Source organism: Denticeps clupeoides, chromosome 20 (assembly GCF_900700375.1).
Source record: "Denticeps clupeoides chromosome 20, fDenClu1.1, whole genome shotgun sequence".
NCBI classification, from domain to species: domain Eukaryota; kingdom Metazoa; phylum Chordata; class Actinopteri; order Clupeiformes; family Denticipitidae; genus Denticeps; species Denticeps clupeoides.
The window spans coordinates 8,442,172-8,464,479 of record NC_041726.1 but is presented as its reverse complement, the minus strand read 5'-3'; the positions used below and the strand labels follow the sequence as shown (position 1 = coordinate 8,464,479).

Genomic DNA, 22,308 nt, shown 5'->3' with positions numbered 1-22,308 from the left:
CCCTAAAGGTGATGTTACTCAGGCCATCTGCACCTTGAGTAGACAGGAATTTGGTTACTCACACACACACACACACACACACACACACACACACACACAGAATGAATCACAGATTCAATGAAACTGCAAAACTCTGTAATTACGGAAACGAATGGTTTTAATTGCGGACACTATCCTACAGTCATCTGCGGATGTTCCCTCGTGGTGGGACCCGCTCCAACCACCAACTACCACACCCTCTCACACACTTACTGACCTCCATTCAAGAGATTAGCCATTACACCTCCGGCCACCAGAGTTAGGAAATAGAAATAAAATTATTATTATTATATTTTTAAGTGTTGTTGAAATTAAATACGCATCCCTTTTTTTTGCCGCATAAAAGACAAGCATTTTAAGATTGTTTGCATTACAAAGATCCCAGACATAGTTCAATTTCCCCTTCCTTTAGCAAAAAATAAGTAAAAAATTCCCAAAAAAAAACATCCATACATGGATTTTTTTTTCCTGAACGAAACCAGACGTTTCCCAACATCCAACTTTGCTTATTTGGGGGGGGGGGGGTAAAATGAAATGAAAAGATACAGAGATAGATAAACCATAACACAGTGTACCCAATGAGTTCTCCCCGGTCTTTGGTTCGAGTGATTGACGCCATGGACAGGCTCGACCCGGACATTCGCTGAGCCAATCACGTGCTCTTGGAATGGAATGTTCTGGTTTTTAATTTCCACCCATGATGAATAAAAGAGCAGAACATTCTGGCCATGTATGGGGCTCATGGGGCCGGGCCGGCCCACGTTCCTCGCAGGAGCGCCGGGGCATCTGGATCCCGCGTCTCCTCAGAGTTCACATTCCACGTGTGATATTATAAACGGAGGCATTTTTCGGAGTCAGCACTTGGAAGGCCGGTGTACAAGGGCTGGCATCCCGATCTGAGGAGAAGAGTAACTGGGCGCGGGCACGTATGCGATGAAACGAGCCCAAGACATCTGGCCTGAGGATTATGGGACAGGGTGTGGGGGTCAGCCTTTATGATGGAAGAGGCACACTTATGCACCATGACCGCGCTAATACACACAGAAATAAACTTACCATGGTTGCAAACACACACCACACCCCTCCGGTCCGTAGTCTCATAAAATAACTTGATCCAAAAATGTTTTTTGAATTACCGTCCAGTCTAGGGCTTGGGGCGATGGACTGGTGTTTTGTAAAATAAGAATATATTATACACACACACACACACACAGATACAGACAATTAGATATTTTGTTATATTATCCTCATTCAAGGACTATGGGCCTGTCAGTAGCTCCGCGTCCTCCCTAAGAGTGTCTAAATACATTCTCGAACCTGGTCACTAATCAATAAAGAAATAAACCGGCAAGTATTGAGAGGTGAAATCCATTTCTAGAGGGGAAAGTACCTGTGGCCGAGAGGTCATCTGGCTGCATACTGCCCCTGCAGTAACACTCCTGAAGGCAACGTTAACCAGTCCAAACAGGAGCGGCCGCTAGTCCAACGGCCATCACAGGTCCGTTCACCATGAAGGTTTCAGGCGGGGGGAAAGTTCTTTACAGTATCCTGGCAAAAGCAGTTCAAAATGGCGGCAGAACCTGGACAGGGCGCTATCCTCCCGTCCACACGTGCGCTGCCATCCTGTGAACCAGCACACGGCCAGATGCGTTGGGTCGCGAATGGGGTTCCGTGTCAGTCTGGGATGCAAGCTCAGGTCCAACGTGGAGCTACAGAGATCCTGGCGAGGCACGGGCTGGACCGGTCCACACCCGCCATATACCTGGGTCCCACAGACTCAGGGAGCACAGCTGAGGGAGACAGAGACAGAAAGAGTCAGACACTGTATGGAACAGGACTATAAAAATCAAGCATTTCATCCACAAGACGCACTATATGTTTAAGTATTGGAATTATATTGGGTGTACACCTACACCCGATCGCCGCAGGGCTGGGCGATTCTGCAATTGGATTAGTGATGGAGAAAATTCCGGTTTACAAGATTACAATGACCCGATTTTTACTTGATCAGTTGTTGCGGAAATTTGTGCAATCAGAGCGCATGCTCATGCGTACATGTGGCGTCAATGCTAGACGTGGAGCACACTAGCAGTGGCCGATCATTGTTTCTCGCACAGTGGACTAAACTTGGCTGTCACTTTGAAACTCAACTTTTCATCGCTCAAAGTGACAGACCCAGGTTCAAATCCCATTACTTACTACCATTGTGTCCCTGAGCAGGACACTTAACCCTAAGTTGTTCCTGGGGGGGACGGTCCCTGTAATTACTGATTGTAAGTCGCTCTGTATAAGGGCGTCTGATAAATGCTGTAAATGTAAATGCCTGTAATTTTGCTTTATGCGTTTTGCAATGCTTACACTATGCATGTGCTTTCTTATATTTTTTATATCATGCCGATAAAATAAAGCATCTCTTGCATTTTTAGCCATGGCTGTGGGTTCACTTGATGCTCACCTACTGTAAACCACCGATATTGTAGACAAACGAATACAATTCGTATTCGAACCCAACTCAAACCCAACCAGGCCCAACCCAACCACCATCTCCCCAAAGCTGAGGATGATGACAAAAAGACAAGTACGAGCACTTTAGCGCTCATTATCAGGCCACTATCGGCCGAGACGCTACGCGGCCGTCCTCAGCACATTTCCAAGAGGCCGAGTGCTCGATATCATCGATCTCCCTACACCGTTGGCACGTTTACGGGGACGCTCTGGCCTTTCCCGCTCATTTCCACGCAGACTGCTAGCACCGGTGGGCAGGAGCTCACGTCGGAGGGTGGGGGACAGACGAAGCAAATCCCACACACAACCGGCCACCTCCTCACTCGGGAGGTCTCGCTGCGAGGAGGTCTCGCGTCACGCGACATACGAAGGCAAGACCAACTCGCCGCGGCATACGAACAGCCGACAACAGCCAATCGGGATTTGTTAGCGTAGCGCGGCTGCCGTCTGACTCCGTGGAGCGAGGCTGCCGTGCTGTTGCTAAGGGTCCATTCCGCCGTCGTCAGGGAGGGAGGTATTTTTGGGAGCTTTTTGATTTTGTTTTAAAAAAAAAAATAAAAAATTTCAGTCAACGACGCCTCCGCCCGAAAGGCTGATTTCGGATCCCTAACCCCGATCTCAAAATCTGCGTGTCGCCAAAACACTCAGCCCCCACATACTTTCAAGCCCCAGCCCCAACAACTTACGTAACCGGCAGACTTACGTAACGGAGCTACTCAACAAGAACTAAACGGCCGCCACCAGCCCGCGCCTACGCGGACTCGCGCACAGGAAGGCTGTTACGCGGCTAACGTGGCCCAGGGGGTGGGAGGGTGGTTGTGGGGGGGGGGGCCCGTCTGGCTAACGGGATGATCAGCGGGGAGCCCGCGGCCGCCGGCTGACAGCCTCTTATTCATTCGCCGGAGACGACAGGCGCATCCACATACTTTAGCTCCGGTTACAGGCCCACTTCCTGTCTGTCCCAATCATCCTCCGCCTCGCCTCCCCGTCTCCAGCAGATAAGGACAGTGACTCAGCCAGGATGTCCTCAATCTTGGATTTCATGCCTGACGCTCCTTACACACACGCGCCGGGCACGAAACATCACTTTTTCATGAGGGCGGCCTCGCGCACAAGCAGGGCTTTGTTAGCGGCTTCCTGTGATTCACGCGGTAGTCAATCATAATGAGACACGCACACATCCACAAATACAGTCCCCGCAACACACGCACACACCTGTTATCCCGATCGCAGTCAAGTAAATGCATCCCTACTGTGCTCACGGCATGGCTGCTCTTCTCTACCGTACACATTAGGTGAGTCACAGCTCATTCACACTCGCACACAAAGCTCATACCGCATACAGCTGTTAGCATCTGCCTTGAAATGTGTTGTACGCGGTCATAAATAGTTCCGTTTTTTGTGAACTAGGGCTTTCAACGTAAACAAAGCAAACACCCGGATGTTCGAACCAATTTTGTTTCACAGGTAAGAGAGAGAGAAAAGCTGACCAAAAAAAAAAAAAAAAAAAAAACATAACCTCCACTGGTAATTCCTCTTGTACATGGGCGTAACAGTGGAGCATGGCCTCTACAAAAAAAAAATGTGCAGATTCAACTGTGCGGTCATAAACGCTTACCATACGCCTTACGTAATGCCCAAAAAAAAAAAAAAAAAAAAAAAAAAAATTAAATTAAAACTTGACTTACATAACGATGATTTCATGTCTCCTAGCATGGCAACACAAGATTGTTATCTTTTTACTTACCCAAAAGGCACTCCATTTGGGGGAAAGAATGAAGTAAAAAGACAATATATTTAAAAGCACATGACCTGCGCATTGGGGCCATATGCTTTATGCCATGCTTTATTAAGACCTTTTATATATATATATATATAAGGTCTTAATAAAGCATATCCCAATAGATAAAATAAAGTACAAAAAAACCTAAATCTTCACACACTGTAGATCCCACAGTTTAAATTAAATCAATTGTACAGCAACATGAAGAATGAAGGGGGGAAGGTGGCATTTGGAGGAGATTTCGGGCCAGAATTTACAAAGTGGTCTCAACATATGATTGGTTTGTGTGATAACGTTTGCAGAAACCATCGTGACAGGACCCCGGCAAATTTGCAGAGAATACGCCAGAAGAAGTGTGCCAATGCCTTTACTCATCGCACAGAATGCAGCAACAATACTGAAATATTATACCAATATTAAGGATGGTACTCGATACTATTTGATAATACAGGGGAAGAAAAAACAAAACATGGGAACTTTTTAAAAATTATTTAAATTTTTTTTTTTTAAATAAATAATTAAAAACGCGCTAAATAGATAATAAACAAATTTATTTGTAATGTTTTTGAGCCAATCAGATGCAAAAATGGAATTTAACTTTCAATACCAGTGCTAATTCGCGTCGAAATGGACACTTAATGATTATAATCTGAGAATCGATTTTTTGGACAACCCTACAGCAGACCCAGAGCCAGAGATGTCTGAAGTTTACTGCCTGCCCACACCTCCATGTTGATGATGAGCATGTGTGTATTCTTTATGCGGATTGCAGCATCTCTGGTGTGTGCCGAGGAGGGCACATTTGGTCGCTCAGGCATCTCCGATGCCTATCAGCGTGGAGGCATATCTGCATTATGACGTCTGCCTGTCTAGATTGTGGCGTTGATTGGCACCAGACGCCCCTGCAAGTTCAGCCGACCCCCACCTTCATGTTTTCTACAGGCACGGTTCAAAAGGAGCAGGAAGAACCTCCAAGATAATCCTTCATCCACATGGACCTCCCTTGTTCTCGTTCGCACACAGTAAGTACTGTAAGCGCGCACACACACACACACACACACACCACAGCTGCTTGGGCTGCAGCACTGCACTAGCCTGAGCTTGAGACAACAAAAGCTTGTTGTGTCTGCGCTGTGCCTGTGTGTGATAAGAGTCAGACAGAATACGGTCCTTCAGTCTCACTCTGAACCACACACGCACGCGTTTTTGCGGTGTTAACTACAGCGTGGTGTCTGTGCCCTTCCCCTGCCCTCTCAAGTGCCAGTCAATTCATCCCTAAGGGACCAATGAGAGTGTGTGTGTGTGTGTGTGTGTGTGTGGTGTGTGTGTGTGTGTGTGTGTGTGTGTGTGTGTGTGTGTGTGTGTGTGTGTCGGGTGCACAGAAAGGGCACCGATGTCGCCGTCTCACAGGGTATCCTGGGCGCCAGACTGGAACTAACAGCAAGAAATAGGGGGTAAAGGGCAAGCGAGAGAAGAAGTACCCCAACTACACAAGCAGCTCACCTTGTGGTGAGAAAACACACACACACACACACACACACACACACATAGTGACTCAGTACACCAGGCTTGCTCACAGATGCAGGGCTGTAGAGACGAACACACACACACACTGAAGATACACACTTATACATATTCTTCACCATCATAATATTTGTTATCGAGAATGGTTATCCAAACGTAAAGAAAATCTGTTTTTAACACCGTCTCCGTGGAGCTGGAGCGCCGGGCAGTTCTGGAGACGCCGGCGCAAGGGTCCGCTGGAGTTGGCTGTGCAACGAGATGCGGTGCTGTGTGGCCACAGCTTGCTGCATTCCTCTCCAATCACACAGCTCTGCTGAAACCATGCCAACCTGGCATCATCTGCACCATGGCAGAGGACATTTATAGCTCTCTCTTTCACACACACACACACACACACACACACACAGGAAAAGGTGGAGCGCTCAAGCGTCGCTGTTTGTGTGCGTGTCTGCGTGCGAGCAATCAAACGCATTACTATTTAAAGATTTTGCAACAATCTGAGCACAGATGCTTCTCTGTATGAAGTCGTCTGGCACCCAGCTTAGAGGTCACATTCCCCCTATCTGCCAGACAGCAGGCTTAACCCCGGCACTGCCGGATCCAGGCGGCCAGGCAAGCTGGGATGAGGAGCACGTTTTCAGAGGAGGGTTTTTAAAACGTTCCATCTAGGCCTTTCACCTCTTCCATTTGCAGCAAACAAACTAAAAAATAAAAAAAAAAAAATACAGAAAACATTTCCTAAGGCAGCACCAACACACTAACGCTAAAAACAAAGACATAGGCAAAGACACAAGAATGAAATATAAGATTAGAAACTTACCATCTCTGCTAAAGCTAATGTTGAAGACACAAAGTCTGTCTCTGCTAGCACTACAAGCAAAGACGCTAATTAAGTCAGTCTCGGCTAATGGTGAGGACAAAATACAACACAAGGCTGTCATGCCTTATATTCATTTGTACAGGGACCGTGTGGCCTATAAAAGACCAGTCCAAACCTCAATTTAGGAGCCAAATCATTGAATGAATGCATTTGAAGGGCCAACGTGAATACGGTCCTGTTTCAAGGGGAATTTCAAACGTGTCCCACAGAAGCGTTCTGCCGAGAGGGAACCATTGTCCAAAAAAATTTTTTACAAACAAAAACACTTTAAAAAAAAAAAAAAAAAAAAAAGTGTGCGTTCCTCCAGGAACTTTAAGAGCCGGCACTTCACGAAGCAATGTAATTACCCATAAGCTAGACCGTCTCATTTAGCATGGCTGGGAGGCCGCAGCCATCAAAACGCCTTCACGGTGGTAGTAGCCCAGTGGGTAACACACTCGCCTATGAACCAGAAGACCCGGGTTCGAATCCCACATACTACCATAGTGTCCCTGAGCAACTACTGATTGTAAGTCTGATAAATGCTGTAAATGTAAATGTTCACACCACACAATGTAGGATTCAGACCCTGAATTGAGACTCAAATGCAAAAGACATGCAGCACGTCTATTTGTTATCGGGACAGGCCAGAGTGGCACGGTTGCGCATCCCGTTTTCTCCAATGTTTTTATTCCCATAACAAGTAGAAGAGGAAGATGGTTCCGCCCCCATTTCCACTACCGCTTCAAACAGGGGCGGTCTGCTGCGCCTGACAGCTGTGTCTCGCATCACACGCGCTCTTCCTGAAGCAGGAGGCTTCCCTGCTATGCCACTGGAATGCCGGCCCGGTCGAGCACCAGCCAAAGACCAAGACAGGGCAACCGTGCCCGCTGCCTCTTATGGACACATGAGCACTCGGCAGCGGCGTCGACATGCTGAACCTGGAGAGCAGACCGGGTCCAGACACGCTGTCGGGCCCATGATGAATGAAGCTGAGGGAAAGAGCAACGTCAGAGTCTAAATTCAGAGAGACGGCGCGCGTGCAGACATACTTTTAATATGATCAGCAGCTCTGTCCAGACACACACACACACACACACACACACACACTACATAAAAAATATATTAAATTGCACTCTATACTGTTCTCATTGCATCTTAGTAAACATGAAGCCTTAATAATAGAATTAAATCATTCGTTTTAACGTGCTCAAGTTATGTTTGTGATATTATGATGACTTAACGGACTGCCCAGGACATCTGAAGGTAAACTGTGGTATCAGATATAAAGTTGTGAAAGTTGGAACAATGACACCTCCATTGTTTTAGACTTCCACTAGGTTGAGACTCCACCATATAAATGCTGGACATCATGATTTGGCCCTGGTGAAAGTCACTCAGATCCTTACACACACCCAACATGTTACATGCCCAAGACCTCCTTGGAGTTCCAACCTCAAGGACAAAATGTCCATTTGCAGTCTAATAAACAACATTCTCTGGTCAGTGGCTGTAACATTATGGCAGATTGTTGTATGCATGTACATACCCCGCATGACAGTATGTTTCTTGGTGCCCGATCCAAGCCCGAGTAAACTGCATCAGAAGACTAACTTTTTGCACTGGTTGCACTGGTGCGGCTAACTTACACCAGCACAATTTTTTGACTGCATTGCACGTAACAACACAGTTTTAAAGGTTAAATTTTTTCTTTAAAAAATAAATAAATAAATAAATAAAAATTTGCTGTGCATATAGGCAATACTGACTTGTAAATTATTTAACATCAATCTGGTTGAAGTTAAATTCTACACGAAAGGGAACTTACAGAAAGGGTGTTGGTGCTCAATTTTTCACTGAGCTGAAAATAAAACAAGACTAATTCTACAACTAATACAAAATGCAGCAGCACGACTAATCTTCAACCTTCCCAAATTCTCCCACACCGCCCCTCTGCTACGTTCCCTCCACTGGCTCCCAGTAGCTGCACGCATCAGGTTCAAAATACTGATGCTGGCCTACAAAGCCAAACATGGAGCAGCACCATCCTACCTCACAGCCCTTATTACACCTCACACTGCACCTCGTATACTCCGAGCCTCCAGTACTGCTCGCCTGGTCCCTCCATCGCTAAAGGTAAAAGGCAGACATTCATCTAGACTCTTCTCCGTCTTGGCCCCTCGGTGGTGGAATGAACTTCCCCTCGAGGTCAGAACAGCTCAGTCACTGAGCACCTTCAAACGACAGCTCAAGACCTTCCTCTTTGAAGAATATTTAGATTAAACTGTAATTTTCTTGTTGTCAAACTTTGTGTACAGAATCTACAACAGAGTGAATAAAATAGATGTATTCATAGTTGGGGTCCTAGTGAACCAGAATTGATCTCTTCATCGATGGTAACTTGAAAGCACGTTGTAAGCCGCTCTGGATAAGGGCGTCTGCCAAATGCCATAAATGTAAATGTAAATAAAAGGAAAAAACGAAATATTTTTGTGTTTTAAGGGTTTGAACTTGATTAACATCTCAGCCTGATGATCTTCTTGCTGAAAGGGGATGCTGGGCCAGTTTTGTTGTCATGTGTCCTATTAATGCACTGTGCTTTTTCAGTGTTTCATTTCTAGCATTTTACTCAGTCTCATGATGCGTTTTTGTTTAGCGCTAAAATGGAATCTGAGGCGCTTCTGGCTATTACGAAGTCTGAGGTATTGAAAAAAAAATGTTGGTACGGTCATGTTGTCCGGCCTCCGCCGCCACAATAATGTCGGGTTCTGGCTTTTAAAAAGCTGCACTTGTCGGGCTCGGGTCAGCCACTCAGAGGCAGGCCCCGCCCTTCACGATCTCTGATTGGCTTAGAATGAGACACAGGCTGGATACAGAAATTATTCTCCCCCCCCGAAACGGCTGGTCACACCTCAGATTTTTTTTTTTTTTTTTTTCTCCGCACCGTTGAGAAATTAGCTCGCACTCTGGAGCCCAGCCGTAGCGGGGTGAGGGTGCATCCATATACATATCCCAATGTTCCACAAAAGCATATGTGGAATTCTAATTAAACTTAAGAGAGCTTTTAGCATGAACGGTTTATGGTCTGTGATGGGAGTGTCGTGGGATGGGCACCGGCCGGCGCGGCCCCGAGTAATAGGACTAATTGGTTAAGGATAGTGGGCGAGCGAGCGAGTTTTACGACTGTGCAAGGCTGTAATGTCGCCACCTTTCCCCGAGAGTCATCGCTTGGGAAGCGTCTGGCTCGTTCGGTTGCCAGACATAGTGACCAGTACCGGCTGAGTGTGTGTGCGTGGAGATCAAAGCCAGACAGGATTCAGTGTCTCACAGCGCGAAACCCTATAGCCACGGCAGCAGCTGGAGCGAGTCTAGAACGCAAAGAAGAGCCACCCGAATCCGGCCCAGCTTCCCAAACAGCCAGAGAGAGTGAAAGGGCATGAGCGCCACCGCAGCACATCCCCGGCGTCACTCATTTATCCTCGGCAGCTGACAGGAGCGCTGCCAAGCGCCGGAGAGGAAACACCTGCCGAATCCAGCTTTCACAGCACATGCTCTCAAGTAGGTCGGGTCACAAAGCCAGGTCCAGGGGTGGCCAAGTTCGGTCCTGGAGAGCCACATAGCTGGAGATCTTCCAGCTCCCTTTACACCACAAGCCCCTGTCAGGGCCACGAATAGGGCGGCACTGGATCGTCAGAGAGTGGTTTACATCACAAGATCAGGATGCAGGTGAAGGGTCATTTTCTGGTTACATGGAGGTGGAGAAACTCCTGGTATGTGGCTCTCCAGGTCCACCTGATCACCCATGGCCTAGTTCTGAGGTTCTCAAGCCTCGTCTGTCAGTGGGCCATGGCAAATAAGGTCACAGATGGTTGGATCAGGAAAGTCTTAGAACCCAGGTCATTTACATGCACATTGGACCTGTGACTTTGTGGTCTTCTCATTAAACAAGTTCTCGGGTGATCAGATTTTATATCGCCCCCTTGTGGTCTCCAAAAGATGTTATTCTAAACCACATTTAACTGGAGGACAATGGAATGGGTCAAAAAGCATTGATTATAATACTTCAGAGTTCCACAAGGACAACAGCACATTCAGAAGTTGAAACCCATAAACTGAAACACTTCATATCAGCGCAAGGCAGGTCCTTCTGTGAACAGCTGGTTTAAGAATGTTTTAAAAAAAAGAACAGGCCTAAGATTAACTACAGATATGCACTATGCAGTTCAGATCATATACTCTGACTTTAAATTTTTTGTAAAGAACTTTCAGTAGTGAAAGGGCTGCAACAACCATGCCTAGATGAATAATTCAGTTTCGGAAGGACTAAGGAAACAAACCCACCATGGATCCCACAAACCACAGAGTGGTGTTGTCAATATTCATAAGCCATATATTAATATTGGGGCTAATCAAAGCACATCCATGACCAGAAGTCAGAAGTGGCAGGGTATGTAAAACCACTTTTTACAGTCAGAGCTGTCCAGTCTGCCAGGAAAGCAGCCGGAGAGACACTATAATTAAAGAGAAAGCGCTCAATCTGTTACAGTACAGCAGCGACCCAAAAACTGACAACTGTCACCATGACTGCTCACCACGATGGTGAGTCACAGACTGATCACGGCGTTCGTCACGTTGCAGCTCATCCACAAATCAAGTGGCCGTTTCTGCCAGAATCCAGCGCCACGTACGTGTGCAGGGTGTTCACGCGAACGCACGACCCAAAACCTCAGCTGATGGGCTCGTCGGCGCCAAGGCTTCGCGAGGACAGCGGAGTGCGTTCCGGTCACTCGGCTCGTCTCGGAGATGACTAGGATGCTTCGGTATGGTCATAACAACACGTACCCCTCAAGCCAACAACCCAGGCTCATGTGCAGGATTCACCCAATCATTTATCGTCAAAATTGTGGAAAACGTAAAGATATGAAAGTGAAGTGATTGTCATTGTGGTGCGCAGGAAGCACAGCACGCGGTGACAATGAAACGCGTCCCCTGCAATCGCCTTAGTGAGCAGAGGGCAGAAATTAAATTAAAGTCATTATCCGAAGACGCAGGCGGACCTCCTGCCCCTGGACGCCGTGTCCTGGGTCACTTTCCGCCCAGGGCCTCGAGTCAACCTGAAGGAAAATGGGACAGCGGCACAGACCGCGTCCGAGACATCCCAGAATTACCTGGGAGCGCACGGCCTAAAAAAAAAAATCCAGCCCAGACCACACACACCCCACCCACGGAGTAAAGGACATTTTCCCTGCAGGTTACAGCCCCTGGGGACAAAAGTGACACCCGGGGCAGAACTTTTGCTTTCCACCAGGTGTGCTGTGCGCGCTCCGACCGTCCTGCTGTCCACGGAACGCGTCCTCGCCGTGAGACGCAGGATCAGTGCGCGCCGCAGCCCCTACAGACCATCAGAAGAACCTCAGAAGTTGGCAGCCGGAGGAAGCTGCGCATTAAAAAAAAAAAAAAAAAAAAAAAAACGCACATCGCAGCCCAGGCAGGAGCGGAGCCTGCGTGCGCGTAGCGGATCGTTACGAACGGCTACGTCCGTCACCGACGCGCGTTACATTTTCGTATGAAAAAAAAAGAGCCCGACTGCAGCAGGAGGTGGAGAAATTCTTTTTTTTTTTTTTTTTTTTTCTTTTTTTTTTATGCATCGCCCCTCCCGCAGCCTCGCAACTGCTGCAGCCCCCGAGACGAAAACGAGAAAGAACAACAACAAAAACACAAAAAAAATCGTCCGCTTACTGTCGTGCGCCGCGCTGCTCCGCGCGTCCCGCAGCCAGACGCGCTCCGGACCCGCGGCTGCTGCAGGAGCGTCTAGACTCTCCGTCACCGACAGCGCCAGAGCCGACGGCAATAAAGCACCACCGAGCAAGAGCGGCGGGAGGGAGGCGGGGGGAGGCAGGCAGAGGACGCCGCAAACGCGCTGCGGCGCCGCGGCCGCGTTCGCGGCGCCGTGCAGCGACACCTGCAGGCCGGGGGGAGCTGTCGCCGCCTCAACAAACAAATACCAAGACAAGCAAGAGCCAAGGTGCAAATTGAATAGTTAATTTAACATTAAAAGGCAAGCTGCCGCTCTTTTACACATTCAGAATAAAAAAAAAAAATACTTCACTCGACTCAAGCGTGCCAAGCCTGTAGTCAAAACTGTGAAGGAGTGGAGCGATTCACATCAGTTTTTGTAAAGATGTCTGTGTGCCAACCAAGGACCTCGGCACATACAACAATAAACCGAGATGCAACAAGCAAAGGAGGACGTCTACAGACGTGGTGACGGGGTCCTGTATGAGCAAGCCAGGAACACGCTGACCAGGGAGATGAACGGTTCTCAACCATGGACCTTGTTTTTAACACCATTGTCCCAAACCAAGTCTGCTACCTGTCAGTGGCTCGCCAGCTTCCTTACGGACAGGAAGGATGGGGTGGTTTAGTGGCTGGTGCTCTGGTTCAGTCAGAACAACCTGGAGCTGAACAATCAAGACTGTAGAGATGGTAGGGGACTTCAGGAGACGTCCTTCTACACTGCACTCCCTCACTGTATCAGACAGCCCAGTGTCTTCTGCAGAGACCTTCAAGTTCCTGGGTTCCACCATCTCCCAGAACCAACATTTCTTCCATCCTCAAGAACATTCAGCAGGGGATGTATTTCCTGAGACAAACAAGGAAGTGTAGGCTTCGACAGGAGCTGCTGAGCCAGTTCTACATTGCAGTCAGTGAGTCCGTCCTGTGCTCCTCCATCACACTCTGGTATGGAGCAGCCACTCAACTGCACAGGACCGACTGCCAGGGACAGAAAAGATACATCAGAACATCAGGGTCCCCATGTTCTCCATCCAGGACCTGTCCCCCTCAAGAACCAGGAAAAGAGCAGGAAAGATCATCACAGGTCCCTCACACGCTGGACACAGACCATTGGACTTGCTGCCCTCTGGCAGACGTTCCAGAAGCCTGCAGACACAAGAACAGTTTTTCACTTCCCTCACTGTCACCCTCCTACACAACTGAACTGTCACACACATTGCAACCGCACTTTATGTAATCTTATGTTATTATTTCTGTAGTCTTTGTATTCTGTAATCTGTATCTAAGATTTGGACTATATTGTATATCCTTGTTGTTTTATGCTGTTGTGCTTTTCAACATCCGTCAGGAGAGTGGAGGTGGAGATCGTTCAGGACTATAAGTACCTGGACTGGTCACAGAATCCACTGGCCACATACAGGAAGGGTCGAAGCAGGCTGCACTTCCTGCATAGACTAAGGTCCTTCGGGGTGCGTAACATCACGCTGCGGATGTTCTATGATTCCATAGTGGCCAGTGCCGTCTTGTATGCTGTGGCGTGTAGCTGATAAGAACAGGCTAAACAAGCTGATCAAGAAGGCTGGCAGCGCGATGGGAGTAAAACTGGACACGCTGGAGACTGTGGCGGAGCAGAGGATGCTGGGAAAGCTGCAATCTGTTATTGAATATGCTGATCACCCACTGCACGGTGCTGTGGAGGGGCAGAGGAGTTTTTTCAGAAAAACGTTTGAAATGCTCCACTGAACGGCACAGGAAATCCTTCCTTCCCACAGCCATCAGACTTTTTAACTCGCCCTCTGCCATTCACTCACACAATACGTGTCCCTCTCTCCCTCTCTCTACCTTACACTCACTGTCTGTAAGTCTGTAAACAACATGGGGTTGTGCAATATGATCCTTCTGCTGCTGTCCTTCTGTGCGACTGTCTCCTGTTGCTGTTTTTTTACTGTGCAATAACTCACTTATTGACTTTAAACTCTTACATAATGTTCAATGCTGCTTTATCCATTACTACATACTTGTTTTTAGCGCTTATATTTATTTTATTTTTTTATTTATTCATAAATGCATGTCTGTCTCTCTGTGTACTTGTTGTATGTCTTGCACATACATTCTATGTACATTGTATGTCTTTCCCTCTGTGCAGTTGTAGCATAAGCAATTTCCTTCAGGATTAATAAAGTTTTCTGATTGTTGCTGATCTGCTGTTGGGTTTGTTGTTGCTTTTAATCAGTGGTTTTCTGACAATGTTCCTAATGAAAAACTTAAAAAAAACAAAAGGGATCGTTGTAGAATAGTGAAAATCCCAGGTTCTAACCCCACTTCCATTGTGTCCCTGAGCAATACATTTAACCCTGAGTGTCTCCAGGGGGACTGTCACTGTCACTCAGGATAAGGGCGCCTGATACATGGCATTCTTTTAAAAAGTAAATGGAATTTTGTGTGTGTGTGTGTGTGTGTGTGTGTGTGTGTGTGTGTGTGTATATATATATATATATATATATATATGCTAAAATGATATTTTAAGTATTCTGAATGTATCTTTTTTTTTTCTTTTACCAATTTTGCCTGTTAGACCATGAAAAACTGAAAAGGTTTCATAGTTTAGAAAAAAGGATAATTCACACATTCAGCACTAGTAAAGACATATTTTGTCCTGGGTGAAATGTGCTTTGTTCATTCTTTCCAGGCTTCTTTTTACCACAATTTGGTTCTTCATCCATGTGAAAATGAAAAGGTTTGCAATGGTTCCTTATTCCAAATGTGTCATTTGTATCAGTTGGCATGAATCAGTTCTAGAACCTGTTTAATTTAGAATTTTTATATATATATATATATATAGTTTTCTGTGTCCTTGTGGCTCCAGATAAAACATTTGAAAGTATTAACAACAGCAGGAAGGCACGTCGCGGAAGTAAGTATGAGCGAAACGTCTCTTCGGCAAGACGAGAGTCATGCAGAAAGTGCTGAGGAGAACAGATTTTTTACCTCCGGGTTTGTCATAATGAAGACGCAAACACAAGCACCTCATTAAAAAATTATCACGACACAAAGCAGGGTTTCAAAATATAATTAGCTGTCTGGCACTCACACATAGGACACACACACAGGAGCCTCTGTATGTGTGTGAGCGTGCGGAGTACACGCCAGACATCACCCCCTGCTGGGACTTTAATTGAATGAGACCAGGACCCCTGGGTCTGATGCCAGCACACGTCTGTCTGAACATATGAGACGGGCATGGGTGGGACGCGAACGTGTGTTCGGGGGATCGGGGGAGGGGAAGAGGATATAAAGACACCAAGGATCCACCATGTAATACTTTAATTAAAACAAGGGCCTAAAACCAGACATCATGCGACAGCTGAGGACAGTTTCCTGAAGGCCGAGACCACTGTCCAGCCATTTATTAATCAAGAAAAACTTGAGTGTGTTTCCATTGGACATCTTCAGCGTCACAGCAGCTCAAATGCACCCGTTTAAACAAGCAGAGTGGACCAGAGTAGACGCCGAACCCCAACGTGTGCCGGTCACTCGTGCTCAGGGGGCAGGGTGGCTGTATTGGCTTTGAAGTGTCGCCGCCGGGGCGGGGCCGGCTGGGTGTAGCCGGACTCCGAGTCACACGTCTGTTCGATGAGAGCGGGCGGAGGCAGCAGGAGACCCAGCCTCGATCCAGGCCTGGGGGCTTCCAGGTGGGGGAAGAAGTACCTGCAGCGGGAGGTGGGGTGTGCCGAAACGGGAAAAACAGAGGAGAGAGAAGGGCAGAGGAACCGGGCAGAGGTGGAAATGAGGAAAGTAAGATGAGTCATGGCAGAATGAAAGATAAGCTGAAAGGAGGGGCCAAAGGAGGTCTGAAGGGCTGAAGGTGATTGGATGGTGTTTACGTGGAGGATACTGACGCCATTAAACTAAACCGAGCGGGGGGAGCATTCACCTACCTAGCGAAATTTCTCAGCAAGTCCCCAAAACTGATCACGCAATTGAATGAAAGACGGCTCAGACAATGTTGTTTCTACTGCAGTTAAATTAGTATCACATCACCAGATGTCATAAACTTTACAGCAAATGTGAAAGTGAAGTGATTGTGATACACTGCAGGACAGCACACGGTGAAACAACATGTCCTCTGCTTTTAACCATCACCTTAGTGAGCAGCCATGACCAAATTCGGGGTAGTGGTGGCCTAGCGGTTAAGGAAGCGGCCCTGTAAACAGAAGGTTGCCGGTTCGAATCCTGATCCACCAAGGTGCCACTGAGGTGCCACTGAGCAAAGCACCGTCCCCACACACTGCTCCCCGGGCGCCTGTCATGGCTGCCCACTGCTCACTCAGGGTGATGGGATAAATGCAGAGGAAAAATTTCACTGTGTGCACCGTGTGCTGTGCTGCTGTGTATCACATGTGACAATCACTTCACTTTTTTTTTATTCTTATTGGTTCATATACATTAGCAAAATATGTAGGTTAATAAAACTAAATGTCTCTCCACTGCCCTGTTTTTGATCTTTGCCTTGTCATTGGACAAAAAAAGAGGGGGCAGAGAGAACATATTTTCAAAATTCATAAGATTGTTTGAAACATGACCATTACACTCAAAGAACCCATTGTGAAAAACACAGAACAGAGAAACGAAAGCCAAATGAAAAGCAACGGGTGTTGGCGACGCCATACGAGCAACATCGCATAACAGACAACTTTCTCAATACCGAGACTAAATAACAGACATACATACTGATACATACTGGTTACATACTGATTTCTTTTTTTTTTATGCCTCCATCTCCTGCCCGCAGTAAGTAATTAAAGTCTATTGCTGGTCTGGCTCCTTTTACGTCTTCTTGGACAGGTTCTCAGAACTTCCAGTCGAGCCCCTTTAGACCAAAGTTACCAAAAGTTAAATTTTGGAAAAATCTTTTGTGACGGGCCTTTTATTCAAGTTTGCTCTGCACAGGTAGAAATGTTGCTATTGCAATGTTGCTTACCGGCATCTGAACAGCAGATTTTACAATTACAGTTATGGCCAGAGCTGTTAGGAACAAACTGGGACTTCATGCAACATGGAGCGTCTTCAGTCTTTATTGAACAAAGTTATACACGTCACTTCAGATGGAAAAAGGGTCCATATTTACAAAGCCACAGGTGAAGGATTATTGGTTAACACAGAGTACCAGGTCAGACCAGTGCTTGGTAAGTGCAAACAGCTCCATCCACACACATACACACACACACAGAGTTCAGAGGCACTGTAAGATTGTGGACTAACATTAATTTGAGATTTGGACAACGTGTCCAGTTAAAAGCCTTCATGGTAGATGTATGTGTGTGTGTGTATGTGTGTGTGTGTGTGTGTGAACGAGTGTGGTTAACAAATAGCTGGGACTTATACTCTGTCCAGTCCTGTGTGCACATGCAGCAAGCAGCCAATCAGCAAACAGCTCCGTTAGGTTGGCATCAGCTGAGACTTTATTCTGTTAAAGGGACATAACACAGCAGGTTACACACACACACACACACACACACACACACACACACACACATAGTCAACATGAACAAACACACTTAAATCTTTGGGTGCCCTGTTAAAACTGGCAATTTGCAAGCATTAAAAGGCAATAATAATGAATCATCGAATATAACATACATCGAAACCTCTGAACTTTGTCTTAATTAGTTTGATATTATTTAAGCGCTAATACAGACTGGTACAGGCAACAAGGTAGAAAGGTGGATGTTTGAGGTGAGACCAGACAAGAGAATGTACACAAACACACAGACACACAGACACACACACACGGAGGTAAGACCACTCCCTTTTTTAATACAAGGTTATGGTGGACGGACGTGCACCAATCGGCGTGAGGTACGAGTCCAATCCGCCCCGCTCTGCAGGCATTTTACTACAACGCAGTCCAACATGTCCCCATGCCACCGTGTCAAACTGACCTCCCGGCCGAGGCGCCAACGAGGGGTTGCTGGGCCGCCGCGGAAACGGCAGTCCCCGCTGCGCCGACGACAGTGCCATGGGCCGCGGCCCCATTAACAGGGCTGCCGTCACCCCTCAGGATTCCGGTGCACTTCCAGTTATCCATGTAGTTGGCTGTGGAGGGGCATTAAAAATCTATTTAAGGGGGCGGGGTGAAATAAAATCACTATATTTTAATATCACTATAATAAGACTATGAATACAGCAAGATCTCGCAGTTAACCAAAACTGGTTTGTCTGAGATGACTTGTTGTGTCACAAGATGGAATGGCCAGGCATCGTCTAGCCCATGGTCCGAAAACAACCTACATCATCCCATCCAAACCCCACCCTAGAGCTACATCTATGACTAGTCTATAACTATTTACAGAGCTCTCACAAGCAAAGTACAGCTGTATTGAGCTGGTTTTACTACTCACCTTTCCAGAGCCGGACGCAGCCGTCATCTCCAGAAGAGGCCAGCAGCGTGCTGGTGATGTTCCAGCTCACACGCCACACCTGCGAGCTGTGGTGGTCAAACTGTGCCATCACCTGCACCTCCAGCTTGGTGGGCACTGAGGTGGATGAGCTCTCCCTTCTGGTGCCACACACACACTTAAATGTAGCCAGACCACATTCAGGCTCTGGTGAGCGACACTTCTCTGAACTGGACTCACCGCAAAGGAACCAGCTTGAAGATGCGAACGTCTTTAGTCGCTATGGCGAGCACGTGGAAGGAACGCCCCAGGTTGGGAGAAAATGCGACATCATGCACGGGATCGGTCACGGTCATCAGAGTCTCCACTTTGGCGTACTTCCTGTACAGAAGATCCACAGACCAGAGAACCAGCGTCAGCACAGACTGGATAAAACCCTGCTGCAGGTGTCCGGCGAGGAAGGGGGTCTCACCGAGTGTTCTCGTTGTACTCGTAGATCTGAACTTTACCGCAGTACGTCACACTGTCGTCACTCCCGACTGCAATCATAGGAGGGTGGGCCCGGGAGCTGGAAAACAAACAAACAAACAAACAAATGATGGCTGATATACACCACGACTCTCTTTGACTTACAATAAAATATTGCCATGGTGATTTTATTGACACAAAATGTTTTATTTAGCCCTCATGGGTGGGTTGCTCTGCTGACCTCACTAGAGAAAATGCTCAAAAGCACCACTCAATGGACTAAATTTGTATACAAAAATGTTGATATTTGATGTCCCTGTATCGATACAATATCCCTATGTAAAATATCACGATATATTGGTGTATCGATAACACCCCAGCATATTACATTTATAACATTTGTTCAAACGCCCTCATCCTGAGTGCCTTACAATCAGCAGTTACAGCTGGAGACACTCAGGGATACAATGGTAGTAAGTGGGGTTTGAACCGGGGACTTTGTGGTCTTCTGGTTTGTAGGTAAGTGTGTTATTGACCGTGTATGGCCATAATTAGCCCAAGTAAGCGAGCGAGAAAAGCACAGCCCACCTGGACGGGTTCCAGGACAGGCAGGAGCAGCTGATCTTGCAGCTGATCTCGTGTTGCAGGGACCACTGGCTCAGGTTCATCACGTCTGGGGCCTCGTAGATCCGCACGACTCCATCCGCCGAGCAGGTGCTCAGCACCAGGCCCATGTGCTTTGGTGCAAACTTCACATCAGTCACTGATGTGCGGCTGTCCACCAGTGTGGTGCGTTTTATCTGGGTCATAAGTCAAAAAGCTTTTAATGAACCCTCAGCAAATATAGGGAACAAAGTTTTTTTTTTTTTTTTTTTAAATGAATAAATGTCATATGAAAATAGCCAAATCACGAATCAGACCCGATGTACTAATGTTAAATGTTCATACCCAGTGGCTAAGGCCACGCTGTTTATCATTGGACTCTCCGACAATCTCCTCCCAAACTGCAGCCGTTCGGTCAAACGAGCAGGACGCCAAAACCTGGCCGAACTCGGGGTGTGCCCAGGTCACTCTCCACACAGATCCACTGTGGGTCTACATCAAAACACCTACTTAAATCTACAGGAGAACAATATAAAAAAAAAAAATAAAAATAAAAAAAAAAAGCAGCCTCACCTTCCAGCTTGCTGTGCAACGCCACTGACCATCCTCACCCTTGTCCCAAACCTGCGAAAGCACGGATATGGCAAATCACCATGATGCTTGACCACTACTAAACTTCGGATTCTTCAGACACTCTGATGTTCAGCGTCTCCTGTGAGTGCCACCCCAACAAGTACCCGCATGCAGCAGGGATTTTTGCTGTGACATACAAGTGTAAGTTTGATGACAAGCGGAGGCCTCTTTCTTTAAAGCGACTGTTCGGTAAACACTGCAGGTGAAACTCAGCCCAGTGGTGACACTGGCTAATCAGAAGGCGGCAAGAATCAGCGAAAACTTCAAACAGCCAATCGGAACGTCGAAGGAGCTCAGCGCAGAAATAAACTGACCAATCAACGCTGAACAACGTCTAGGCGCCTTTCATTGAAAGAAAATGTGCTGCGTTGAAACGTACCCCCCTAATTGAAATAAATATAGGCAATGATCATTTAGAATTAAAGTAGTTGTGGTAGATTCTGTCCGCATTCTTCACTTAAAGTATTTTGAAGGCGAACCTTGACGCTTTGGTCACTGGAACACGTCGCCATCCTCCGGCCGTGGAAATCGTAGGAAACATCGTGGATAAGGTCCTTGTGGTCGGCCGCGATGGTCCGAGCGACAAACATGGCACACGAACGCGTCCAAAAACCAACGAGCTTAAAAAAAAAATCACGCGCCCTCAGAGGCGTTCGGCTGCGGCAACGCGTCCGCGACTACCGTCCATCTGTAGAAGCGGCAGGCGGCCGCACCTGAACTGCAGCGCCGTCCGCCCCCTACAGGGCCGGAGTGTTACAACAGGTCCGACATGTTCTGAACGGCGTTGCAGTATTACAGCATTTTCAGAAGCCCTTATCCAGAGCGACTTACAATCAGTACTTACAGGGACTGTCCCCCTTGAGCAGCTTGGGGTTAAGTGTCTTTCTCAGGGTCACAATGGTAGTAAGTGAGGTTTGAACCTGGGACTTCTGGTTCATAGGCGAGTGTGTTACCCTAGGCTACTACCTAACCCTATTATTGCTATTATTACGTTATTACGAGTATTACGTTCCTGCTTTCTCTCGCCAATATTCACGAGTCTTCCTGGGAAGAAAACATGTGACTGGACAAATCTTAGACGTAATGTTCCCTTTTTTATGTTGGCACTGCCTTATTTAATGTGGAGAACCTGAATTCTGCATTCTCTGGTGCCATTAATAACGTTGTACTGTTATGTAAATACCACAATCATTGTATTAATTGGAGGGGTAGCAAGCCCTCGTTTTTTGTCTGTATTATTCTTCGTTGAGGAGATAAAAAACTGGAAGTGTGCTAAAATTATCTCACATCAGATTACTGAAACCATACTGTTTTAAGTTACATTTATGCTCGTATTTACTTTTTAGATAGTTTGTCCCCTAGAACTCTTTGTCGATAGTTTTATATCCTCCGCGAGAGTTTGTACTTTTGTATATTATTTTGTAATTCATGTTGTTGGGGGAAAAAATTGCAGGACATTATGTTAATATTCGAACTTTTCAAACGTTTATAGATATTACCTTAATAATATACTGCAAGACTGGGATATACACACTGGGATCTAAACGTGTGCTCCGTTTAAGCTTCTCTTAAAATTTTTTTTTTTCCGTCCCGCTCATCCACAGGTCGTTAAAACCTCCACACGACCGCTGGGTAGCAGCGCCCGCACTGCGACTCCCCGACGGCAGGTGGCGCACGCCGGTTTCCCGCGCAGACACCAA

General features: G+C 46.9%; 2 protein-coding genes across 5 annotated transcripts in view; both read right to left on the bottom strand.

The window, feature by feature from the left end:
* The window catches only part of ldlrad4a (low density lipoprotein receptor class A domain containing 4a), a 32,017-nt gene extending 19,430 nt beyond the window's left edge, over window positions 1-12,587 (bottom strand). The window contains exons 1-4 of one of the 3 annotated variants that reach the window (XM_028964790.1): window positions 12,450-12,587; window positions 1,430-1,829; window positions 1,096-1,203; window positions 615-997 (exon numbers count right to left, since the gene is read on the bottom strand). Coding sequence is in view for 1 of the 3 variants with exons in the window: in XM_028964789.1 (XP_028820622.1) it covers window positions 1,430-1,457 (28 nt within the window). In the remaining 2 variants the exon portion in view is untranslated. Of the gene's footprint in view, window positions 1-614; window positions 1,204-1,429; window positions 1,830-12,449 lie in introns of those variants that run through there. The other 2 variants (XM_028964789.1, XM_028964791.1) reach the window with 2 other exon arrangements.
* Window positions 12,588-15,815: 3,228 nt separating this feature from the next.
* Window positions 15,816-21,308, bottom strand: seh1l (SEH1-like (S. cerevisiae)). Of its 2 annotated transcripts, none has more exons than XM_028964176.1 (9): window positions 21,088-21,308; window positions 20,549-20,599; window positions 20,321-20,467; window positions 19,961-20,172; window positions 19,377-19,472; window positions 19,145-19,285; window positions 18,908-19,065; window positions 18,449-18,602; window positions 15,816-16,214 (listed from the first exon to the last, which is right to left on the bottom strand). In XM_028964176.1, the coding sequence occupies exons 1-9, from the start codon at window positions 21,196-21,198 to the stop codon at window positions 16,037-16,039; spliced, it is 1,248 nt and encodes a 415-aa protein (XP_028820009.1). In that variant the 5' UTR covers window positions 21,199-21,308; the 3' UTR covers window positions 15,816-16,036. The 2 variants fall into 2 exon arrangements, with proteins under 2 accessions (XP_028820009.1, XP_028820010.1); XM_028964177.1 differs by lacking the exon at window positions 15,816-16,214 and adding an exon at window positions 17,564-17,973.
* Window positions 21,309-22,308: the final 1,000 nt, after the last annotated feature.

Coding starts and splice junctions, on each gene's coding strand:
- seh1l (XM_028964176.1), bottom strand. CDS start 21,198: ATGTTTGTCGCTCGGACCATCGCGGCCGACCACAAGGACCTTATCCAC. Junction 19,286..19,376: donor GAGTACAACGAGAACACTCG/GTGAGACCCCCT, acceptor TCTTCTGTACAG/GAAGTACGCCAAAGTGGAGA. Junction 16,215..18,448: donor GTTGGCGCCTCGGCCGGGAG/GTCAGTTTGACA, acceptor CTCCCGCTGCAG/GTACTTCTTCCCCCACCTGG.